The sequence below is a fragment of the Eretmochelys imbricata genome, chromosome 2 (genome assembly GCF_965152235.1).
Source record: "Eretmochelys imbricata isolate rEreImb1 chromosome 2, rEreImb1.hap1, whole genome shotgun sequence".
Taxonomy (NCBI): Eukaryota; Metazoa; Chordata; order Testudines; family Cheloniidae; genus Eretmochelys; species Eretmochelys imbricata.
In genome coordinates this window covers 45,514,720-45,539,810 of record NC_135573.1, presented here as the reverse complement: position 1 = coordinate 45,539,810, position 25,091 = coordinate 45,514,720, and the positions used below count along the sequence as shown (strand labels likewise).

Here is a 25,091-nt window from a genome sequence, read left to right as displayed (position 1 = left end):
ACATACATCTCGAAGAACCTCAGTTACTGCAAGGTGAGTAACTTTCTCTTCTTAACTGTTTCCTTTTGGAGTCCCCAGGCCCCCCAACATGCTATAAAAACTTCAGGGCCCACCTGTGCCGCAACAACTTCTGTATAGCCAGTAGATTAAAAGCCAGGGCAGGGGTAGCAAGCAGGGAAATTGCCTGGGGCCTTGTTACTCTGGCTTCTGTTTCAGGCCCCGGCCATGAGCCTTGGGCTTTCTGCCTGGGGCCCCAACGAGTCTAATGGTGGCCCTAATCTCTGGTTCATTTTGGCGGACCCCCTGAAACGTGATCGCGGTCCCCCCAGAGCCCTGGCTGGGAACCACTGTTCTAGAACTGGTTGAACTGTTACAAACAAAATGAAGGGTTCCCCCCCGAGAAAAACGGCCCTTGCTGGCAGACAGAAATTTGTGGGGGGGGGGGGGAAATCGTGGCTCTGACACTTCCCAGCACTTGCTAGGGGCGTTGATTATAATGCGTTTCTCCCCCGCACCCCCGATATCAGCGGCCAGGGGGCGGGGGGGGGAGACAGACCCAACAAACCCCGAACGAGTCTCACTGGCCTGTCAAACAGAGGCGGGTCCGGTCTCTCCCGCTCTGAGCGACCGACCCCAGGCTCCGCGCCCGGGCAGACCAAGCGGCACAGCCTGGCGCCCGGCGCGGCGGGAGCCCGATCGAGCCGCCCCTAGGGGCAAAGGGACCCCCGCTGCACTGAGCCCCGGCATTCGGCGGCGCTAGGACCGCCTGGGAACGGTCCCTGCCCATGGCTCTCCCGGGCGCGCGTCCCACGGGCAGCCTCCGAACGCCTGAGAGGCGCGGCCCGGGAGGAGCGGGCTGCGTGCGCGCTCCCGGCTGCGCGCGAGCGGGGTGGTCTCCCTCTCACGTCGGGTGCGGTGCCGGGGACTGGGGGCGCGGTGTGGCGCTGTGCGGGGCCGCCGCCCGGCTCGAGCTCGGGGTCATGGAGGGGCACGCGGGGGAGGAGCCGGCGGCGGGCGACTTCGAGCTGCTCGTGAGGAATCAGCGCAGGGAGAAGCGGGAGCTGCAAGGCGAGGAGCGGCCGTGGGGTCCGGGCGGGCGCGGGGCTTGAGGAGAGGGAGGGCCCAAGGGCAGGGGCGCGTGTGCGGGGCGTGGGGGCGCAGCGGGGCGGGGGTGTCTGTGCGGGGCGGGGGGACAGGGAGGGCCCAGGGGTCGGGTGGGATGGAGGGGTGAATGCAGGGCGTGGGGTTGCGGGAGTCGCGGAGGGGTGTGTGCGGGGTGTTGGGGCAGGGGCGGTAGAAAGGGGGTGGAGGGGAAGAGGGGGTGTGTGCCGGACATGGAGTCAGAGAGGGCAGATGAGAGCTCATGGGCTGGCCTGGGAAGGGTGGCGGGCAGTGTTGCCTGTAATTTTTGACAGGCCATGTGCGCAAACAATTTCTTCTGTGCAGATTGTTATGGTTCTGTGCAAATTTCTGTGCGCATGGTGTTTTGCCGTGTTTGTGGGGTTTGGGATCTGTGTGCGTGTGCACACGTGCACGGCTTAGAAGGAAACAGTGGTGGGGGGCACCACGTCTGTGCTGGGACCCTAGGCTGTGCTGCTGCCAGAGCTAGCTTTCTCTGCAGGTAGCAGTGCAGCATGTACGTCGCACTTCAAAGCAGTTCATGAGTGTTAACTGAACGTTAAGACCCTTCTGGGAAGTAGGAAATAATTCTTTTTACAGACGAAGAAAGAGAAGCAGAGTGGTGAAGTGATTTCCCCACTTGGTGAATCATTTTGAGAGGCAGGGTTAGGGCCCAGGAATTTGTCTCCCAGTCTGTATCTCTGTGTAGCTTTTTTACTGCATTATGGACAACACTTAACTTGAATAAAAGGTACAAAAACTACTACTGGTGCAGTTATGAACAATGAAACCCACAAGTATCAGGACCCAGGCAATTTCCCTGCTTGCTACCCCTGCACTTCATTTCTGTTTTTAATTTTAAAAGAAGAGAAACTGAGGATATCTGGTCTTCTACGCTATTCTAGGGTAAAGGGAGTTACAAAAAAAGTTCTAATGTCCACTTGCAAACATGCCAATCTTAAAATCTTATTCCCGCAAAGCTAATCAGTTTAAAAAGAGTTATAGGGTACTACATCTGCCAGTGATTTTTACAGTCATATCATATTGTGTGAAAGACCACCCAAACCAAAGAGGAAACGAGCTAGCTGACCATACACAAAGTACTGTCAAAGGACCAAAGTCAATACTTAAATAAACCCCCAAACAAACCAAAACTGTTCATTTATAGTAACTTATTGTTATAATAGGTATATTAAAACAAATCACAGATGTGTGATTTTTCTAAGTTGATTTCCATTTAAATATTAATAACAGAGTGGCTCAGATAGTAGGATTCACATCTAGATTTCAAAACTCCAAGATTTGTTCAAAATCTCAGCACCACTCATTATAGTGCTCTGAATCTATCTGCATAATTTTAATTTTGCGCATCCTTGAAGTATGGGGGTAATGGAATGCAGGGTTTTGATTTGAGCCCATCTGTAGACCCCCAATCCTGCAAACATGTACATATTTTAAGTTCTGATTGGATTCAATGGGGCTTCTCAGATGTGTGATGTTGAATGGTCTGTATTTTCAGAATCGGACCCATAGTTCATTATCTTAAAAATACTGAACTAACTTCCATAAGTCTTGAATATTTATGTTCTTCAATAGAGATTGTAAAACAATCCAAATTCAGAGTTTTTGGTTCCAGACATTTGAATTATGCAAACAAATTTCAACAGACTTTTCACTAGCTTTTCAAAATAAACAGTTTGCTGAGGCAAAGTATGGAAAATTTTAGCCCCATATAATTTTGAGAAGGTTATGGCTGAGTTCTATACAGGCAGCAAATACTTTAATAATGATGGGGCTGGAATATTTTCTTGCTTTCCCTGGGGTTGATAATTGTATCTTTCAGAATGTATAGCTATTTTAAAATGTAGTAATCATGCTAGGCAGTCTCATAACCTAACTGTTATGACATACTAGTATGTCAAATCTTGATTACCTTATTTATATAGCCCAATTTTAATCACAGTTGCACCAATAAATTTAGCATATTTCATTTATTAGAGGTAAACCATTGATCATTCTACTGGGTGTTCCTACAGCGAAAATTCAGGGTATGAAAAATGCTGTTCCTAAGAATGACAAAAAGAGAAGAAAACAATTGATTGATGATGTTGCCAAACTGGAGGCAGAAATGGAACAGAAGCACAAGGAAGAACTGAAGCAGCTAAAGGAAACTTTACCTGAGCAGAATAAGGTACTAGTCATGTTTAGTCTTATCTGTAAGGTTTTGGGAGCAAATATGAACTTCAGTCAGCTTTCATTGAAATTGTGTAACTGTATATATATGTAACTGAGGATAGAACTGTTAAAGGGTTTAATCATAGATTAATAGATTTCAGGTCTGAACCCAGTCGTCGTTGTCGCGCCCCCCGCTGCTGCTCTATCAGGATTATGGTGATAATAAAGCTTGTGTGGTGTTCAGATACTGAGGGTAATGAGTGCTATAGAAAAAACCATATCAACAAATTATTTTTGAGAGAGTTTTAAGAGCAAAATCATATGTCCAATTAAGAGTGTTAGCAGCTCATTCTTGTCTGTCTTTGCTTTTAAAAAAAAATTTAACTTTTAGCTCCCATAGTATGTCTTCATGCTAAATACCTAATCTAGTTGTGTGTCAGTTTATTGATGCTGCTTTTGTGAGAGGTTCAGTGATGTGGTTCTTGTATTGTGATTCTTGTCAAGAATCTGTGCCTGAACTCTGAGCACTTCCTATATCGGGGTGGGCAAACTACGGCCTGTGGGCTGCATCCAGCCCTTCAGACATTTTAATCTGGCCCTTGAGATCCCACCAGGGAGCAGGGTCCAGGGCTTGCCCCGCTCTGACTCTCCAGCCAGGGAGCAGGGTTGAGGGCTTACCCCACTCCCTGCATGCTGGGGCTCTGCACGGCTCCTGGAAGCAGCGGCATGTCCTCCATCCGGCTCCTACACATAGCGGCAGCCAGGGGGCTCCGCACGCTGCTGCTGCCCCAAGCGCCACGCCCGCAGCTCCAATTGGCCGGGAGCCACGGCCAGTGGGAACTGCAGGGGTAACGCCTGCGGATGGGGCAGCGCACAGAGCCACGGGGCAGCACGCAGAGCCACCTGGCTCCGCCGCCGCATAAGAGCCAGATGGGGGACATGCCCCTGCTTCCGGGAGCTGCTTGGGGTAAGCGCCGCCAGAAGCCTGCACCTCTCCAGCCCTGCAAACCCCTCGGTCCCAACCGGGAGTACCTTCCTGCACCCCCAACTCCTCATCCCCAGAGCCCACACCCCCAGCCGGAGCTCTCGCTCCCCCTCCCCCCAACCCCAACCACCCAACCCGGAGTCCCCTCCCGCACCCTGAACTCCTTGTTTCTGGCCCCATTCCACAGCCCGCACCCCCAGCCAGAGCCCACACCCCAACCCCCAATTTCATGAGCATTTATGGACCACCATACAATTTCCATACCCAGCTGTGGCCCTCGGGCCAAAAAGTTTGCCAACCCCGTCCTATATGTTCTGTACCAAAAACATTAAAATATTGCGTGCAAAATTTTCAAGTTCTACAAAATTCTTCATATTGTATCTGTCAAAATAACACAAAATAATCATGTCTGTTTCAATTATTTTGGTAATTTATTTCAAAATATCTGTCTGCAGGTACATCTGTAACAAAACAGACAAATAAGATTCAGGAAATGTTTTTTGACCAATAGATTTCTTACTAGGCATATTAGTACTGAACTTTGAGTAATAATTCATTTAAACTGCAATACAGACATGTATTTCTTACACCCCTGAGAAGCAGTGCAAAGGCTCAGGGGAGTCAGAGGTAGTGGAGGAGCTGAGGGAGAGGGAAGTAATTCCTGGAAAGAAGGAGTGAACCTGGAGGGTTGTTGGGAATGGGTGAGATAAATTTGGGGTGTGTGTGTGAGGGATTGTTAGGGATTTGGGGGAGCCTCTCTCTCACTGACCCCTAGCCCCTCTCATTCATTCAGATCGACGGACACATCTGCCCCTGCACCCCCTGCGTCCCTGCGCATCCTCATCTGTCCCATCACCCCCTCCCCCACTCCCATTTAGCCCCCGACCCAGTCTGTCCCTACCCACTTGGCCCTATGAAACCCAGTCTGTGATCTCCCAGCAGCCCCATGTGCCCCACTCTGTCTATCCCTCCAATATCCCAAGCCTCCTGACCTGGCCCCATGGGCAGGGTGCTGTGAGGAACACAGCTTCTTCTCTGCCCTATCTGTACCAGGCTGCTCCCACCCAGGAGCAGCTGCCCTCTGTTTTGACGCTAAAGCAGTCCCTGGTGGGCGAAAGATGTAACTGTAGGACCTCTCTGTGGAGAAAAAAAAAATCTGTGTGGGACTTGAATTCTGCGCATGCGCAGTGGTGCAGAATTCTCCCAGGAGTAATCCTATCAATTTTTCCATTTTATGACCTTTATTTGTATCTATTTAAAGACTTCCTTTCTGCTATTAAAACAGTTACATTTGCAGTCACATAATCTTTACAACCTGGTGGTATACTTCTGCTCTTTTCAAAAGTAATTATATATTTTTTTGAAAAATGTGGACCTGTAGGGCAATCTTTCTACAATTACAATCCTTTGTGCTCTGTAAATAATTACATAATTGTGTGACACTTTTTAATCAAGTAGAAAAACGAAGTCCTGCACTGAGGAGCTTACAGTCTCTGTGGGTGCTGTGATGCTGGTAATTCAAGTGCCAGCTCTGACCAAGGCTGTGTGTCATTAGCTAAGAACTGACAAGCTCATAGCTGGAAACCAAAGCAGTTCATCTGTATGTTGGTTTTGTTCAAAACAAGTATTAGTCTTATAAGAATGTATTTAGTGTTTAGACTCAATGAAATGCTAAGTTACTGCGTGCATTAATCTCACTTGTAATGACTGTATTCCATGCTATAAGGAAATACGTAAGTTTTGCTTTATGACTTTGAAAATGTTTGCTCTGAATGTTTCAGAGTAACAGCCGTGTTAGTCTGTATTCGCAAAAAGAAAAGGAGTACTTGTGGCACCTTAGAGACTAACCAATTTATTTGAGCATAAGCTTTTGTGAGCTACAGCTCACTTCATCGGATGCATACTGTGGAAAATACAGAAGATGGTTTTTATACACACAGACCAGGAAAAAAATGGATGTTTATCACTACAAAAGGTTTTCTCTCCCCCCACCCCACTCTCCTGCTGGTAATAGCTTATCTAAAGTGATCACTCTCTTTACAATATGTATGATAATCAAGGTGCCATTTCCAGCACAAGTCCAGGGTTTAACAAGAACGTCTGAGGAACAGTGGGGGGGAGGAATAAACAAGGGGAAATAGGTTACTTTTTATAATGAATCAACCATTCCCAGTCTCTATTCAAGCCTAAATTAATTGTATCCAATTTGCAAATTAATTCCAATTCAGCAGTCTCTCATTGGAGTCTGTTTTCGAAGTTTTTTTGTTGAAGGATAGTCACTTTGAGATCAGAAATCGAGAGACCAGAGAGATTGAAGTGTTCTCTGACTGGTTTATGAATGTTATAATTCTTGACATCTGATTTGTGTCCATTTATTCTTTTATGTAGAGACTGTCCAGTTTGCCCAGTGTACATGGCAGAGGGGCATTGCTGGCACATGATGGCATATATCACGTTGTTAGATGTGCAGGTGAACGAGCCTCTGATAGTGTGGCTGATGTTATTAGGCCCTGTGATGGTGTCCCCTGAATAGATATGTGGGCACAGTTGGCAACGGGCTTTGTTGCGAGGATAGGTTCCTGGGTTAGTGGTTCTGTTGTGTGGTATGTGGTTGCTGGTGAGTATTCACTTCAGTTTGGGGGGCTGTCTGTAGGCAAGGACTGGCCTGTTTCCCAAGATTTGTGAGAGTGTTGGGTCGTCCTTCAGGATAGGTTGTAGATCCTTGATAATGCGTTGGAGGGATTTTAGTTGGGGGCTGAAGGTGACGGCTAGTGGCGTTCTGTTATTTTCTTTGTTAGGCCTGTCCTGTAGTAGGTGACTTCTGGGAACTCTTCTGGCTCTATCAATCTGTTTCTTCACTTCCGCAGGTGGGTATTGTAGTTGTAAGAATGCTTGATAGAGATCTTGTAGGTGTTTGTCTCTGTCTGAGGGGTTGGAGCAAATGTGGTTGTATCGCAGAGCTTGTCTGTAGACAATGGATCGTGTGGTGTGGTCAGGGTGAAAGCTGGAGGCATGTAGGTAGGAATAGCGGTCAGTAGGTTTCCGGTATAGGGTGTGTTTATGTGACCATCGTTTATTAGCACTGTAGTGTCCAGGAAGTGGATCTCTTGTGTGGACTGGTCCAGGCTGAGGTTGATGGTGGGATGGAAATTGTTGAAATCATGGTGGAATTCCTCAAGGGCTTCTTTTCCATGGGTCCAGATGATGATGAAGATGTCATCAATATAGCGCAAGTAAAGTAGGGGTGTTAGGGGACGAGAGCCGAGGAAGTGTTGTTCTAAGTCAGCCATAAAAATGTTGGCATGCTGTGAGGCCATGCGGGTACCCATAGCAGTGCCGCTGATCTGAAGTGTGAACCCTGGCATGGGAATCATCACCCGCAACCAGAAGGACTATCAAAAATTAAGTGGGCCATTGTAAGATAAGTCTTGTTAATTGCCCCATCCACTCATGGATAAGAACCTGCAGAAGGCCTTATCCCATTTTTTGAATGCCAGAAGAGGGAAATAAAAGTAGTGGATGTGAAGGCCTTGTCTACACGACAAAGTTTTATCATTAAAAGCTGTCTTTTGCTGACAAAACAGGGGTAGTGTATGCTCTACAAAGCTATTTTTGGCGGCAGAACTATGCTGTTTTGCTGACAAAACAAAACCACCTTAATGAGAGGCATAAAGCTTTTGTGGCAAAATTAAAGGGAAAAAACATCAGTGTAGACACTGCTGTTGGTTTTGTCAACATAACTGGCTTCCACCAGTATCCCACAATGCCTGCCATGACCTCTGGACTCACTGTTTTGATCTCTGCTGCCCTGCAGGCATACACACCTCCCTTCCTTTCAAAGCTCCTGGAAGTATCTGACAGATGAGCATGCTCCTTTTGGGGAACAGAGAGCAAATCATTAACGTGGAATGCTCCTGTTCTGCCCTTCACTAGGAACACAGGGGCAGGCAGACTGCTGCTGTAGGGAGTGTGTGTGTGTGTGTGAGACTGCTGTGCTACTTTGACATTCCTCAGCACTGAGAGCTCACAGAGCTGCTCAGGATGCTGCTCGCAGTAAGTGAGGAGGCTGTGGGAGAATTTGGAGGGAATCGCAGAACCATAGGCAGCCAGAGTGGGCTGCTTCAGGAGAGACTGTTGTGCCGAGCAGAGCGGGATGCACAGTTGCCAGCTTTCACATGGTAAATAAACCCCCCGACTTTCACAATAAGCAAAAATCAAGCTAATTCCATTTCAAAACAAGGCCAAAGCAAGCCAATCCCTAAGAACCCCAACTCTCTATGTGACTAGATTCCCCTGGCATGCAGTCTGGGACTGTGGTGGGCCCACTGTGCCCTCCTGACTCTTTCCCCCCCTGCTTGTCCCCCTTGCCCCTGCTTGCCAAGAGCCGATCCAAAAAAATAAAAAAAAGCAACAAGCTACAAGCCAAAAATAGCCAACAAGCAACTCGCAAGCCAATTAGCCAAAAACAAGCCCAATTTTTGCGGTTTTTTTGCGAGTTTGTCATGTCTGAGTTGGAGGCTGATGTGGGGGGAAGGGTGTCCTCCTCCTGCACTATCTAAGGATAGGTCAGTCAGCCGGCTGTCTCCCCTGCCGGTTATTGGTCCAATAATACCTCACTCACCTTGTCTCTCTAATATCCTGGGACCAGCATGGCTACCACAACACTGCATACAATACTGAAAAATTTAGCAATTGTGCAGTAAATGAGCTAGGGCTGTAGAGAGAAGGTAAAGCCCGCACCTTTTAATATATACAGGGAATTAGCTCAGTTCAGAGGACCTTGCAAAGTGTGGCAAAAACATTACAGTTCCATCTGGCCTAATATGTCCTAATGATGAGATTTTATTTAAAAGAGTCTTAAGAGACTGTTGGATCGCATGGTTAACATTCAGGAAAGTTGGATGCATAACTTGTAACCCAATCTTTTTGTGACATTTGGCAGATTTAATTATGTTGACTAACTGTCTCAAATTCTAAAGTTTTATGATATTGGATTTTAAGGTTTGCAGTTCAGGTGATCAGGTAAAGGCTCCATTTATGCCTTAAGACTGAGTCTACTGTTGGAGGTTGTCTTTAGTGTAATTTTCACTACACATTATGCTATATGGTTCTCAATCAAAGTGTTCTTAAGTGGATTGGCTTAACATTCCTGATAGTAAAGAATAAAAGGTTGGGGGGGAGGGTGTCTAGGTCAAGGAGTAAATATGGTAAGTTAATAGATAATAGAATAAAGTATTGGCTGCCTTCCTACAAATAAAAGTAAGCTAAAATGGTTTCTCTTAAAATATTTTAAACGTTGATAATACTGTTCAATATTTAAAAGTGTAACCTGGTATTGATTGAAACGTATTTAAGAGACATTTCCAAGGATCTGTTGTAATTCTCCATTCTCACTCATATTAACTAAAATGTTTAAAATTTTGTTTCCCTCTAGCTAGATTCTGTGGCTGATAGTATTGCCAGTTTTCAGCTTGAGGAAAGAGAGCAACAGATACAGCAACCTCGAATATCAAAAGCACAGAAAAGGCGGGTATGACACCAGTTTCAATGTTTTCTGCGAAGAAGTGCTGGCATTTTCACACCAGAGTATACATTTACTAACGTATGTCTAGGCTCAATATCTGCTAGTTCCATTAAGTTTACTTAAATCTCTAAAGAAATGCAGGCATCTTCCCAATGGGCTCTACCAAGTCTAACACAGCTTTGGTGGTAGAGCTGATTGAAACTTTTGTCAGAAAATTCCCATCAGAAAATGCTAATTCAAGAAACCCATCTTGGATTTGGCAAACTTTAATTGAACCACAAGTTGGTTTCCTGGCAGGCTGCTGGGGGACCCCAGTATTCTAGGGTTTGTGATTTAAGGGCATCTCTGTCAGGGACCCCAGCACATCCAGGGGCAGTGGTTCCAGTGCAGCTATGCCATGCCAAAGCTTCCAGGGTCCCTATGTTGGAGCCAGGAGTCTGGAAACCCTGAGGACCATCAGGGCTCCCAGTCTTACTACCATGGAGCTAGAAGCCTGGAAGCCCTGGCTCTAGCCAATCTGTACTCTGGTCTGTTGCAGAGAACAAGGAAGCCCTGAGAGCTTCTACTTGAGCCAGGACTCTCTGGGCTTCTCAGCTTCTGGTTCTGCAGTAGGGAGCCTGGAAGTCCTGGGAAATCCAGCTGATGACTCCTCAGTGGGGTCATGGGAGCCAGTTGGCAGCTGCTGACTGAAATGAACAATTCTTGTCAGTTTCAACCTGCCAGAGTCCCAGTGAACAGACTCTATTTCAGAAACACCACATTTTGATGTTTCCGAAATGAAATTTTTCAGAATTTCTGATTTGTGGGAAACTTCGAAAAATTTTGTTTCATTCTGATTTGGAATGAAACTAAATATCAAAATTTCCCACAAACCAGAATTCCTGAGTTTTAGCCAACTCTAATTGGTAGGTTACCTGCATGGTTCTTAAAGCTCAGTAGTTCTGAGAAAAGGAAGTACCCCACAAGAATGAATATGCAGAGGCAACACTTGGGTAGCCAGTATATTATCTCAGCTGGAATTGGCCAGGACACTGAAGTTTATCCATCTTTCTTTTCACACAAAAAATATTTTGAGATTTTTAAGGACTACAGGTATTCAGAGCTCCCATTTTATAACTCTTCCAAAAGATGAATGACTTAGGAGAGTGCTATCTACTGAATTGCCAGTGCTTCTTTCTGCAGTTCTTCTGAAGGTCTTCCATCAAAGTACTAACTTCTGAGCCCACTTAACTTGAGATCAGATGGTAAAATGAAAATCTTGGAAACACCACACACAAAAATAAGTCCTCTAGTGAAACAAAGTGAAACAGGCAATGTGTCTCACAGTATTTGCTCTACAAAATTCTTATGTTCCTGCAATTTGGCTTCATGAACTGATCGTAGAATCGTAGAATATCAGGGTTGGAAGGGACCTCAGGAGGTCATCTAGTCCAACCCCCTGCTCAAAGCAGGACCGATCCCCAACTAAATCATCCCAGCCAGGGCTTTGTCAAGCCTGACCTTAAAAACTTCTAAGGAAGGAGATTCCACCACCTCCCTAGGTAACACACTCTAGTGTTTCACCACCCTCCTAGTGAAAAAGTTTTCCCTAATATCCAACCTAAACCTCCCCCACTGCAACTTGAGACCATTACTCCTCGTTCTGTCATCTGCTACCACTGAGAACAGTCTAGATCCATCCTCTTTGGAACCCCCTTTCAGGTAGTTGAAAGCAGCTATCAAATCCCCCCTCATTCTTCTCTTCTGCAGACTAAACAATCCCAGTTCCCTCAGCTTCTCCTCATAAGTCATGTGTTCCAGTCCCCTAATCATTTTTGTTGCCCTCCGCTGGACTCTTTCCAGTTTTTCCACATCCTTCTTGTAGTGTGGGGCCCAAAACTGGACACAGTACTCCAGATGAGGCCTCACCCAATGTCCAAGAGAGGTGAATGATCACGTCCCTCGATCTGCTGGCAGTGCCCCTACTTATACATCCCAAAATGCCATTGGCCTTCTTGTCAACAATGGCACACTGTTGACTCATATCCATATGATGCTTCAGTATAGCATGGCTTCAAGATAAACTCATAGGCCATAATTTTCAAATGTATGCCTAAAGTTAGGCACCTATATAAACAAGAGATTAGCTGTTTTTGGATTTAGACACTTAACTTTAGGCACCAACTTGGAAAATGTTAGTCTAATTTGCTAATATACTATACAAAGGTTATTATTTCCTAAAGGGTGAATTTCAGTATATTTATTAACTGGAAAGATTCTGACCTTCCTTCGGTGGCACAGTGGTAATGAACACACAGACCTAAATCTGAGCAACAAAATTCTGAATTTCATAGATCTGAGCAGCAAACCAACAGTTGCACAGACGCTTGGGACCTCTTGTAAGCTTGAACATTATTTTTCATATAACTTTCATTTGAAATGAACATCCTCTTGTAGCATTCTTTATTGTGTTTTCCATCCAAGGAAAAGAAAGCTGCATTGGAGAAGGAAAGAGAAGAAAGGATAGCTGAAGCTGAGATAGAAAATTTAACAGGAGCCAGACATCTTGAAAGTCAAAGGCTTGCCCAGATTTTGGCAACAAGGCAGTTAGAGATGAAACAGATTCCATCAGATGGCCACTGCATGTACCGAGCTATTGAAGACCAGCTCAAGAATCAGCAAAACTCCTGGACTGTTGCAACTCTGAGAAGTCAAACTGCAGAGTATATGCAAAGTCATGTTGATGATTTCCTGCCGTTTCTAACAAATCCCAACACGGGAGACATGTATAGCCGAGGTAAGAATTATAGTTTAATAAATGGTTCTTAAAAAGTGTCTTTTTACAAATGTTACCAGTAGTTCTGGAGCTTATCAGTATTAGTTATAGCTGACTTGTGACCAGTTACAGCATGGGTGTCCACTGATCTGTATGTCATACTTCTGTTTGGTAGTGTAGACAGGATCGTAATGTCCTCTGTAACTAAGCAAATGTCTTGAAGATGTTTGTCTACATGTAGGAAAAGTAACTTCAGCCTGGTTATGTAACACAGTTAACCTCATCTATGATATAAAATGGAACTCTGTTACACCTTGACCAGGTAACAATGGTGCGGTAATCGTGTTCCATGAGTGAGCTGAAATTGTAATGTAGATAGGACCTCTAACATAAGGATAATCTTGTTTACAGTTGAAATCCTGCAGGGATCAATGTTACTATTCTCTCTGTTGAATCTTGTTTTGGAAAAAAATATGCCTTTGATTAAGCTGTCTGGGAGACATACATTGTAAATTGACCTTGGCATGAAATAATGAAGATTTAGTTGGACAATGGCTTTCAAGTCCATCTATGCCTCAAAAGCAAAATAGCTTTTTCTTTAAAGATGCTCAGTGGTACTGTTCATATCCTGTATCAAGAATAGGCATTTAGCAGAAGGGAGCCTTTAAGCATGTTTCAATAGCCCAAAAAATCATTCTACAAAAAATTTTTCAATTAAAGCTTAAGCTTCCGTGGAACCATGATAAAGGAAAGTGTGGTATGTTTTGCTGTTCCTATTAACATGGCTGTTAGTGAGTCCAGAGTCGAGTGTTATTCACATAGTTACCACATGTACCGTAGAGCTGAGTATTAGAACAGTATTGTGAAAAAATTAGCTAGTCTTCATGTTCGCCTCTTGTGATGCTAGCATCCTCATATTCCCTGCCTCTTCATATTAGCTCCCTGAGAGAGAGACAGTGTTACAGGTACTGCTGCAGTGTTATTAGCAGCACGGTAGCACTTCTGGCCGGCTCTATCTTGTCTTGTCTTAGGCTAAACTTCCTTTCTTAAATTTAAATTACCTTTCTATTTTGAGGTCAATGGTAATTGGGACAAAATACAACATGGTTTTACAAAAGGTAGATCATGTCAAACCAACCTGATATCCTTCTTTGAGAAGGTAACAGATTTTTTAGACAAAGGAAACACAGTGGATCTAATTTACCTCTATTTCAATAAGGCATTTAATACAGTTCCACGTGGGGAATTATTAGCTAAATTAGAAAAGATGGGGATCAATATGAAAATTGAAAGGTGGAAAAGAAACTGGTTAAAGGGGAGATTACAATGGGTCACATTAAAAGGTGAACTGTCAGGCTGGAAGGAGGTTACTAGTGGAGTTCCTCAGGGACTGGTTTCGGGACCAATCTTATTTAATCTTTTTATTACTGACCTTGGCACAAAAAGCGGGAATGTGCCAATAAAGTTTGTGAATGACACAAAGCTGGGAGGTATTGCCAATACAGAGAAGGACCAGGATATCATACAGGAAGATCTGGATGACCTTCTAAACTGGAGTAATAGTAATATGATGAAATTTAATAGTGAAAAGTGCAAGGTCATGCATTTAGGGATTAATAACAAGAATTTTTGTTATAAACTGGGGACGCATCATTTGGAAGTAACAGAGGAAGAGAAGGACCTCGGAGTATTGGTTGATCACAGGATGACTGAGCCGCCAATGTGATATGGCCGTGAAAAAAGCTAATGCAGTCTTGGGATGCATCAGGCGAGGTATTTCCAGTAGAGATAAGGAGGTGTTAGTACCATTATACAAGGCACTGGTGAGACCTCATCTGGAATATTGTGTGCAGTTCTGGTCTCCCATGTTTAAGAAAGATGAATTCAAACTGGAACAGGTACAGAGAAGGGCTACTAGGATGATCCGAGGAATGGAAAACCTGTCTTATGAAAGGAGACTCAAAGAGCTTGGCTTATTTAGCCTAACCAAAAGAAGGCTGAGGGGAGATATGATTGCTCTCTATAAATATATCCGAGGGACAAATACCATGGAGGGAGAAGAATTATTTAAGTTCAGTACCAGTGTGGAGACAAGAACAAATGGATATAAACTGGCCATCAGGAAGTTTAGACTTGAAATTAGACAAAGGTTTCTAACTATCAGAGGAGTGAAGTTCTGGAACAGCCTTCCAAGGGAAGCAGTGAGGGCAAAAGACCTATCTGGCTTCAAGACTAAGCTTGATAAGTTTATGGAAGGGATGATATGATGGGATAGCCTAATTTGGCAATTAATTGATCTTCAACTATTAGTGGTAGATATGCCCAATGGCCTGTGATGGATGGAATGTTAGATGGGGTGGGATCTGAGTTACTACAGAGAATTCTTTCCTGGGTGTCTGGCTGGTGAGTCTTGCCCACATGCTCAGGGTTTAGCTGATCACCATATTTGGGGTCGGGAAAGAATTTTCCTCCAGGGCAGATTGGCAGAGGCCCTGGGGGGTTTTTCGCCTTCCTCTGCAGCGTGGGGCACAGGTCACTTGCTGGAGGATTCTCTGCATCTCGAAGTCTTTAAACCATGATTTGAGGACTTCAGTAGCTCAGACATAGGTTAGAGGTTTGTTACAGGAGAGGGTGGGTGAGATTCTGTGGCTTGCGTTGTACAGGAGGTCGGACTAGACGATCACAATGGTCCCTTCTGACCTTAAAGTCTATGATTCTATGATTTTATTGGTAGGTTTATTTCCTGGGTATCAAAATAGATAAACCTTCAGTTTGCCTCATTAAATCTTTAACCGTGATAGCCTTTTTGAAATCCAAACTGATTTTCTTTCATTGTTGAGACAGGTGATTTCTCCAAGAAATGCTTTTTGTCTTGCAGTGTGTAATTTTGTTCAGTTTATTCTTCACCCAGAACATATTTATTAGTGTTTTTTATGAAGAGGTCAGCTAATTTTATTCTTTTAATTTATAAGAGCACAGATCTTACTTGCAAGTAAGATTGGGGATTGCCTTAAAACTGTCTTCTGGAGACATGCATAGAAGGGAATGTTCTCTGGATTCTAAATATTTCAGTTTACTGAAAAATAACAGTCAGTCTGGAGAAAAACATAGTAGAACTGCAGCTAGTTACAGGACCTGAAAAATTTATCTGACATCTATATTGCACAAGAGCCAAGCCTACTAATTAGATAGAAAGATACTTCCACTGCATGCTGTGTCCCAAAGCTATGACTCCTGCAGTTTAAAGCTATTATGTACCACTTATTGGGTACAGTATTTAATTAGATTATATTGTCCATAAAATGTATTCAAGAAGTACTTAAAATATAACTTGCTGTTTCCTGTATTTTTATTACATTATCTTTCCTGTCTTTGCTCTCCTTTTCCCTCTTTTCTTGTCAACAAGAGATCATACTATACTTCTTCCTTTGTCATAGGTGTCTGTTTGCTATTTGTTTTCTCTTTCCCCGCAGTTACATATTCTTATTCCCCTACATTGTGTTCTACTTTTCCAGGCCAAAATTTATTTTTAATTTATCCCATCAATATCTTCCTCACCCACCCACATCCAGGAAAGAGATTTACTGAGAGGTTTACTCCATTTATTTTTTTCCTGCAGGGGAGTTTGAAAAGTACTGTGATGATATAGTCAACACAGCTGCATGGGGTGGTCAGCTGGAAGTAAGTATGGTACTGTTTATTTTTGTTGATGAAACTCTGAAGTGATTGAAAACTAATGGATTTTTAGATGCAAATTCTTAGAAATGCCCCTTCTCCAGTTCAAAGAAGGGGATTTTCCGTAATAGAGAAATTTCTGGAGGCCTAATCAAGCATGGTTGTAAAGAAATATAACAATACCTACTCTTATATAGTGTGTTTTATCAGTATATCTCAAAGCACTTTACAAAGAAACTAAGTAAGTATCATTATTCCCCTTTTTAACCTCTTGACAAACTTTACATTGTGGTCATATATTTTCTCAGAGCATTACCAGTTTTGTCTGTGTCTGTATTGCTCGCAGCAGCTTAAGTCTTTAAAACTTTAGAAACACCTGTTCTACATATGATGGTTGACAACATGGAGGGAAAGAATAAAAAATAGAGACAGAAAGTTGGTTTTATTTTCTTTGTTTAAACAGGGTCAACATACTTCACAGCACAGCAAGCTATCGTACAGCAAAGTGTAGTTAGTGAGATTTATAATTAATACTGAAATAAAAATCTTTTTAGCACTTCTGCTCTGTTTTTGCATTTCATTCCTCTTCAGCATTGAAAATAGACTAGTTGCTCTCTCAAGTTCTTGAGAACTAGCACTGTGCTGCATTGCTTTTATCAACAAAGCAGGAGATGGTTCATAGAAACTTTTCATAGGAATTTAAAAACTAACCACAGGAAGATTTTTGTAAAATCTCACTTCTAAAAAAACCCATAAATTTCAGGCTTAAACTGACCTAATGGTATGTGTGTTAGAACTAAGTGTTTTTCATGGTATTTAATTATACTTCTCAGTATATTGTTTTCCTGTCTTAAAGCTAAGGGCTCTATCACACATTTTGCAAAAACCAATTGAAGTAGTGCAAATGGATTCTCCTCCCATCATTGTTGGTGAAGAATATTCAAGCAAACCATTAATACTAGTGTAAGTAGATATTTTTATTCCTATTTTTTAATCTTGTTTTTCCCACAGGAGAGTATTTAAGTAAGTGATTGCAAAACTTCATCTAGCTTGTCTGACTAGAGAATGTTACAGAATGAGTTGGCTTGAAAATGCAAAATAGCCATCAATAAATCAGGTTAGGAAACTAAAGAAGCTTATTGTCAGTGTTCCCTCTAATTTTTTACATCCATGTGCAGAATGAATGTTATGTGCACCAATATGTAGGTGATGTGTGACACATCACCTTCATATTGGTGCACATAACAAAATTCATGTGATAGGGGTGGGGCCAAGGAGTTTGAAGTGTGGGAGGGGGCTCAGGGCTGGGGTGTGTGGGGGAGGGCTCTGGAGTGGGGCTGGAGAGGAGAGGTTTGGGATGTGGGAGGGGGCTCAGGGCTGGGCAGAGGGTTGGGATGCGGGAGGTGTGGGTTCTGGGGTAGGGCCGGGGATGACAGGTTTGGGGTACAGGCTGCCTCGGGGTGCAGGCTCCCCCCAGCCCTCTCTCGCCACAGCAGCTTGGGGCCGAGGGAGGGGCTCCTCTCCCCTGGCTGCAGCAAGTCCAGGGCAGGTCGATGCTGGGGCTGGCGGAGAGGGACACCTCTGCCCCGGCCACGGCAAGTCCGTACTGGGGCCAGCGGGGAAGGGTGCCTCTCCCCGCTACTGCAAGTCCATGTTTGGGCTGGTGGGGAGGGGCGCATCTCCCCACTGCAGCCCTGAGCCCCTGTGCAAGGCTTAATAGGCAGCTGTGCGGCTACACAGCTTAGAGGGAACTTAGACGTCTGTCACTTTTCTGTCAGTTGACTGATTCATTAGCAGCCTTCAGTTATTCAAGAAAAGCTATTTTAGTCACAATTATAAATGGATTTAACGTATTATTTTATATAAAAGCTCCATTAATGATGTGTAGGTTTTATCATTATTAGCAAAACTAAAGAAACGCTCCTTCCTCATGAAAACATGTCAAACTTCCATGGTTTCCAGGATAATACATTTTTCCATGCTGTCTTTAACTTTAATTGAATGTCTTTAAACTATTTGAGAGTAGAAAGTAGGTATGTGTATACATGTGTATTATGTATGTTTTAATTTTAGTTAAATATTAATTTTTTTAAATGGCTTTTTTGTTTTGATTTTAGGTATATGAGACATGCATATGGATTAGGAGAGCATTATAATTCTGTAAAACTGCTAACAGACACTGCTACAGAAAATGGTAGCTAGTATACAAGTCATAAGTCCACATGGATAATGGGTGCCGCTTGACACTTTGGGCTCTTCATCTGTGGACGGTTCCCAAGCAGACTGGAAAACAAAAGTAACGGGAAGGAACTTTTAAGAGAGACAAAAGATTTGGCTACGTATTAGAAATAGCAGTTTAAAACAGTACCTAGACTTTGCTGATTTAGATCATGTTTTAGAAAATATTCTATAAAATGTTGGCTGTGTAAGCCAGAGTAACTTGCATAGTTTGTGTATTTTGGTTTACATAGCATACTCTGCCACAGTGAAAAGATCAATAGTATATGTTTCAGGCAGCCTGTGGGTTTTTTTTTTTTATTTCCTGCTTCTGTGCATTTCTACTGAAGAATTGACATGATTTACAGGCTCTTATAGGTCATTTCAAGTAGATTGTGGTGATCATGGAGATTTTATTAAGGCATTTAAATGACTGTTAAGTAATATTCTAGACTGGAGTGACCGTAAAGATACTGCTTTAATAGTCCCAACAAGGCATAGCTAAAACATAGTTAAACAATAGTAAGGACCCTCCTAATACTTTAGTTACATAAGAGCCAGAGGCAAAGCCAGTGATGCTGAATATCTTATCCTTATCTGACTCAAAACTTCGCAAACCTAACTTCTGTTTTTATGGATTCTCCTCTTAATTTTTTAATCAGGTTTCGAAAACTGCCTTGTCTTCTGCCACTGGCATTTCTGCTTATGGCCATAGATGACAGAACAGGGGTGAGAATTGATAATGGGACTGCCGGTCCACTTAGTCCCACCTGTAGAACAGGGGACATTCAACTTTTCGTTCCTTTGTAATTTATTTTTCTTTACAATGTTGTCATTTCAGATGAAGACTTAGTGAACTAATCCAAACATACTGTTTATAGTACTGCCATTCCATCAGATCTGCAGTTTGGAATGCCGTTAACAATACTCAGGTGTGGTCTGTACTTAAATTTAGGTCAATGTACTTATGGTGCTCAGCAGTGTGAAAAATCCACACTCCTGAGCACCATAGCCATCCTGACCTGATCCCTGGTGTAGATGTAGCTAGATCGCTGGAAGAATGCTTCCATCAACCTACTTATGTCGTTCGGGGAGATGGTGTTCTTACAGCAATGGAGAAAACCCTTCTGTCGTAGGTTACATCTATGTTATGGGGTTATACCGGCAAAACTATGGCGCTGTAGTTACGCCACTATAGTCCCTGTAGTGTAGACGCTGCCTTATATAGCCATTTGCAAACAGTTGTAAAAATTGTGATCACTTAATTCTTGTAAGTAACTTTAAAGATGACCTGCAAAGAAATTTGGGTTTGCATTGTCTGTTTTGCTTCTTTATGACACACAGAGAAGACTGAAATATATAAGGAAAGCCTGCTAATACCAGGAAATTATTTTTTTATATCGACTGTTTAAAACTTTTTTACACTGATTTTTTTTAACTGGCTGCATAAACAGTTTGGGAAAAATGCAGTTGTTAAAGATGTAACAGTGCTGCCCCTCAGCTGAGGGCTGAGAGAGTTATAGTCCACATCCAAGACATCTGAATTGTACAGTAAAACCAGAAAACAAATTTACATTCCTGGTATTTCTTCATACCTTCTTTATATATCTCAAAAAAGTAAGACACAAACCCAACTATTTTTCTTCTGTGGGTCATTTAATGAAAGCACTTTGTGGTCTTGTGAAAGAGATGCAAATGAGGACTTTACAAATGCCATATTTATTTGTTTTATAGTCAGTCTCCCCACATAAAGAATGTTTGATTATGAATTTCACAGCGTGGAGCTTGCCAGGCAAAACAAGTGTTAACCAGGTATAACATCATTTGGCAATCTTTATTCGTTTGGTATTTATTGTAATAACTGGATGAACCCAATTGATGTCTTGATTGCAGGAGTCAGACTTTTTTTGCAATGCCTGTTACTCGAAATGGATGCATTAGTGAGAGAGAGTTAATATAGAAATCTTCTTTAATGCCATAAAGATTTTCACCATAATACAATAATATACTGTTTTTAGTGTTACCTAAAATTGATGTATTTGGCAGTGCACTTGCTGATTTATGTAGCTGAATAATGGTCAGTTAATTGAGGCTTCATCAGAATTTATTCCTGGGTCACTAATTGAAAGGGGAAAAAGATGATATTGGAATTCTGGAATATGTCTGTATCCAACAATTTGTCCAATTTAAGATGTTTTCAACTTGTACAAAGCAAAAGAATATTTAATTATAGTGAGCAAAGGACCTTTGCTTATGCTGTATGGGCCTTGAATTAAGAAGTTAGAAACTTATTTGTATTTATTGAATTGGATAAGATTTCCACTTATCAGTTTGTCCTGAAATAGATTATCTATCACAGAATTTCTCTGCAGTACTTCCTGTTCCCTCTGAAACTAGTGAACTTAATGATTTTCACGTTTGTCATGATCCTACAACATCGTCATGTCTTAGTCAACCACAAGTTCCATTCAAGAAGACAACTCTCTATTAAAGAAATAGAAATCCAAAAGCTCATTTTTCTCTTGTTTTTAAACCAATGTTATCTCTTAGTGTCACCAGTTGTACTTGCCATGGCCTTTTTCAGTAGCATCCACTCCAGCATATTATAGAATTTTCCCATCTTACGTGAAATGTGACCAGCTAGATACTACAAAAACTCCCTGTTTCACTTTGCGTTTTAACTTTTTGCTGCATATTAAAGCACGGCTTACATGATTTCCATTGACGCTTCTAAAATTATAGACTTCAATGCAGATCTTTCTTGCTATTCAGTTCACATATTTAATGTCTCCATTTTATCCCATTATTATAGTTATGTCCCTTGTGCCACAAAATATTCCTGCACTTTCTGATTGGTGTTTCACCCTTCAAATACTCATAGAAAGTTATATCTAGAACCCTATGCGGATACGCAATTTATAGCCGCATCTGAGCCGCGGTTCCTAAAAATGGTCTGCGAATATCGATGGATTTGAAGGGCTCTAATCATGTCCTCTTTTTGCCATGTTTAGCCAAGCTGTAAACATTCGCATAAATCAGTGCTTTTAGATTATTCCTGTTCTTTCCAGGCAAACATTTTTTTGTTTTTGATAAAGTTACAGAATTAGTGGCTGAAGGGGTTGCCATACATCTGAACTTTAGTGAAGCATTTCAATGAAACATCATATCAAACTTTCCCAGAATTAATTCAGGCTGACTTGGTTCAGGCTGCGCATTCATATGTGTTGAAAACTGGCTACAGGATTATAAAACTGCAGTGGGGAGAGATGGTCAGTGGGATACTAAACATGGGACATTAATCTCTTTATTACAGGTATTATCACTGAAAAACAGAGTGAACAGAACATTAATGAAATTCACAGTCAGCTCATCAAACAAGGCATTTCAATGCTATCTGGCTCCAAACCTCCTCTTGCTACATTGTTGACATTTTACCAATGACCTGTGCTTCCTATTGCTGTTCATCTTTGTTACTTGATGCAAATAGGGTGACTTGACTATCGGTATGTAAAATGCTCTGGTCATTACAGCCATGTTCTCTCTTTACATCGTGTACTTTAAGGGGGCAGATCAAATATAAACTTTGGGTTTGTAATGTTCTTAACCAAGATGTAAGCCTTGGGTTATGTTTGAGAGCGCTCTGCCGAGATTAGGGCCCCATTTCTTAGACACTGCACAACCAGGATCTGCCTGAGGAGTTTGTAGTCTGTATAGCGGAGTCACAATGGGTGGGACGGGGAATGTGGGTCTGAGTGGCGGAATGTCTGTGCCTTTTAGCCTTGTGACACGAGCCTGATTCAGTTTACCTGGGCTCTTAAACTTGCTGCTGTGGGTTTTTTTCCCCCCCATTGTAGACATAGTCTGAGACAGACTGATGCACATGTGTGGCTGTTGATGCCCAAGATTTGAGGTGGTGATAGTTGCCCTCTGCTTTGGTTCTGCCAAAGGAGTGTGGGAGAGGCGGGGTCAGCCAAAGGCTCAGCAGCTAATGGCAGGATGGGGGTAGATTAGAAGTGCAGAGCTGAGATAACACAGAGTCTTGCTAGCATGAGATGGAGGCAGGGGGTGTGAATGGGTGATGACCTTGACATACCAGCCATGCCCCATTTTCCACAGGCTGTGGCTGCAGCAGGGAGCAAGGAACAGCCCCTTTTACCCCAGGACTCTGCAGCAGGGAGGATTTGTGGAGCAGGCAGTGGGTTCATGCTCCTTTTTCCCCCAACCTATGGGTGCAGTGGGAGAGTATTGCAGGGGGGATCATGTGCCCGCTCCTCTCCTCAGACTTGGCGCATAAGGGAGATGGTGGGCCTGCATGGTTCTGTTCTGCAAACCACCTGCTGAGAGCAAATGTCTTGTCTCTGCTTCCCCAGGTGGTGTTGCAGCCCTATTTCCACAAATGGAAGCTTATCATAGCCCTGCTGTGTGGGGCCTAACCTCTGCTCTCCTTGATAAGTGTTCTGTGGAGTACAAGGTGTGGAGGGTGGGCAGGGAGACTGAACTGGGTATTAGTGGGGGAAAGAGATGGCAGAAGACATGCTAAACCTGCAAAAAAAAAAAAAAGCCAAAAAAAACCAAACCCTGCAGACAAATCAAAACAAATAAAACAAACCCTGGGCTTGTTTTTGGCTTAATTGGCTTGTAAATTGCTTGTTGGCTGGTTTTTGGCTTGTAGCTTGTTTGGCTTGTTGCTTCTTTTTTTGATCGGCTCGTGGCAAGCAGGGGCAAGAGGCGGGGGAAGAGAATCAGGGGTGCACAGAGGGCTCACCACAGTCCCAGACGGCACACCGGGGGGATCTAGTCACATAGAGTGTTGGGGTTCTTAGGGATTGGCCTGTTTTGGCCTTGTTTTGAAATGGAATTAGCTTGATTTTTGGTTTATTGTGAAAGTCGGGGTGCTTATTTACCATGTGAAAGTTAACAACTGTGGATGGCAGTGGAGGTATTGGAGGGCAGTGGGGATGTTATGGGACTGGAGGGGGTGAGGTTTGCATTTGGGAATATTGGGAAAATTACAGTAATTTGAAAACATTGGTCAGTATGGCTTTAAATGTCCAGGGTGGCATGTGCACTTCACTTACTGGCTCAGCAAGTCTCTTCTGCTTAACTTGTCATTAAGGTAACTCCATACAGCACCAGACCACCATGTCACAGCCGCACATCCCTCACCTTCCCCTTAACACTGCAACTCCTTACACTATCTTCAGTAGTAGCCAGCGTGGCTATGACTGCACATTGTTATGCTGTTCCCGTGTTTGGTTTGCTTAGATGTGGTAGAGGGCACTGACTACTAGGCTCTGCTGCTCCCCCAGATGCACCCTTTTCCTTTGGGAGGTGGGGGCTCCTCCTGAGCCCTCCACTAGTGCTTCCCTGGCCACATCCATAGCATTGCACTGTGGCTGTTCCCATGGTCATGTGAGGGGTCTCCAAGGTCTGGGATGGGGCTGGGTCCTGCCACTGTCTGCACGGTGAGGGGATCCCTGCCCAGCGTAGTTACAAACTGCTATTGGCACAGTTTGCTAGTGGTAGCAGTTACTGACATCTAGGTGTTCTTTTACTGGCCTGTCACAACTTGCAGCCTCTCCCTTTCCCATTATCTAGTCCAGGGATAGTAAGTGGTGATGGGGGGGATCCATCTGTCACAATTTACTATCTCTCATCTTTCCCAATCCTCTGATGCAGGGGTAACAAATTGTGACAGATGGGGAGACATCTCACTACAATTTGCTACCATTGTGAAATATCTCTCTCAGATTTGGACACACAAAACGGTATTTTGGTAATCTAGAAAAACTTTCTACAGAGTTAAACCTCAGGCCTATTGTATGTAAAGCCCTGAATGAAAGTGTTGTTTCTTTTAGTCTCTTTCCATTGTATATTAGGCCATACAGTTTCTATAATAAACATTTAATGCACTCAAGTGAAAATAATGTAAAACTTTACAGCCTAAAAGTCCACTCAATCTTACTTTTTGTTCAGTCAGTCACACAGACAAACAAGTTTAATTACCTTTTCAGGAGATAATGCTGTCTGCTTCTTGTTTTCAGTGTCCTCCGGAACGGTGGCCAAAGCATGAAGGGGCATATGGATGTTTAGGAGACCTGGCACGTAAATACCTAACAATGCCAGCTACAACAATGCCATGCGAATACCTGTTCTCATATTCAGGTGACATTGTAAATAAGAAGCTGGCAGTATTATTTCCCGTAAATGTAAACAAACTTGTTTGTTTTAGTGATTGTCTGAACAAGAAGTAGGACTGAGTGGATTTCTTGGGTCTGAAGTTGTACATCATTTTGTTTTTGAATGCAGTTATGTAACAAAATCTACATTTGTAAATTGCACTTTCACGATAGAGATTGCACTACAGTACTTGTATGAGGTGAATTGAAAAATACTATTTCTTTTATCATTTTTACAGTGCAAATATTTGTAATAAAAAAATAAAGTGAGCACTATACACTTTGTATTCTGTTGTAAATTAAAATCAAATATTTGAGAATGCAGAAAAACAGCCCAAATATTTAATACACTTCAATTGGTATTCTATTGTTTAACAGTGCGATTAAAACTGTGATTAATCACAATTTTTTTGTGTTAATCACGAGTTAACTGCAATTAATCAACAGCCCTATTTTCAACAC

The 25,091-nt window shown here is 43.0% G+C and overlaps 1 protein-coding gene across 9 annotated transcripts; it reads left to right on the top strand.

The window, feature by feature from the left end:
- Window positions 1-907: 907 nt before the first annotated feature.
- OTUD6B (OTU deubiquitinase 6B) lies at window positions 908-24,909 on the top strand. 9 transcript variants are annotated; one of them, XR_013345111.1, is made up of 9 exons: window positions 910-1,068; window positions 3,156-3,310; window positions 9,714-9,809; window positions 12,267-12,579; window positions 16,178-16,239; window positions 17,090-17,196; window positions 18,351-18,529; window positions 20,185-20,262; window positions 21,764-24,909. XR_013345111.1 is itself a non-coding variant. In XM_077810041.1 (7 exons), exons 1-7 carry the CDS (start codon window positions 981-983, stop codon window positions 21,774-21,776), a joined length of 834 nt encoding a protein of 277 aa, XP_077666167.1. In that variant the 5' UTR covers window positions 908-980; the 3' UTR covers window positions 21,777-24,909. The 9 variants fall into 9 exon arrangements, 3 of the variants coding, with proteins under 3 accessions (XP_077666167.1, XP_077666166.1, XP_077666165.1); XR_013345112.1 differs by lacking the exon at window positions 18,351-18,529 and having other exon boundaries at window positions 908-1,068; XR_013345110.1 differs by having other exon boundaries at window positions 20,185-24,909.
- The last annotated feature ends 182 nt before the right edge of the window (window positions 24,910-25,091 follow it).

What these genes read in the sequence shown, in the direction of transcription:
- OTUD6B (XM_077810039.1), top strand. Translation starts at nt 981, where the DNA reads ATGGAGGGGCACGCGGGGGAGGAGCCGGCGGCGGGCGACTTCGAGCTG. An exon ending in GGAGAAGCGGGAGCTGCAAG is followed by an intron (nt 1,069 to 3,155) that starts GCGAGGAGCGGC and finishes GTGTTCCTACAG; the next exon opens with CGAAAATTCAGGGTATGAAA. An exon ending in AGCAAACCATTAATACTAGT is followed by an intron (nt 17,197 to 18,350) that starts GTAAGTAGATAT and finishes TTTTGATTTTAG; the next exon opens with GTATATGAGACATGCATATG.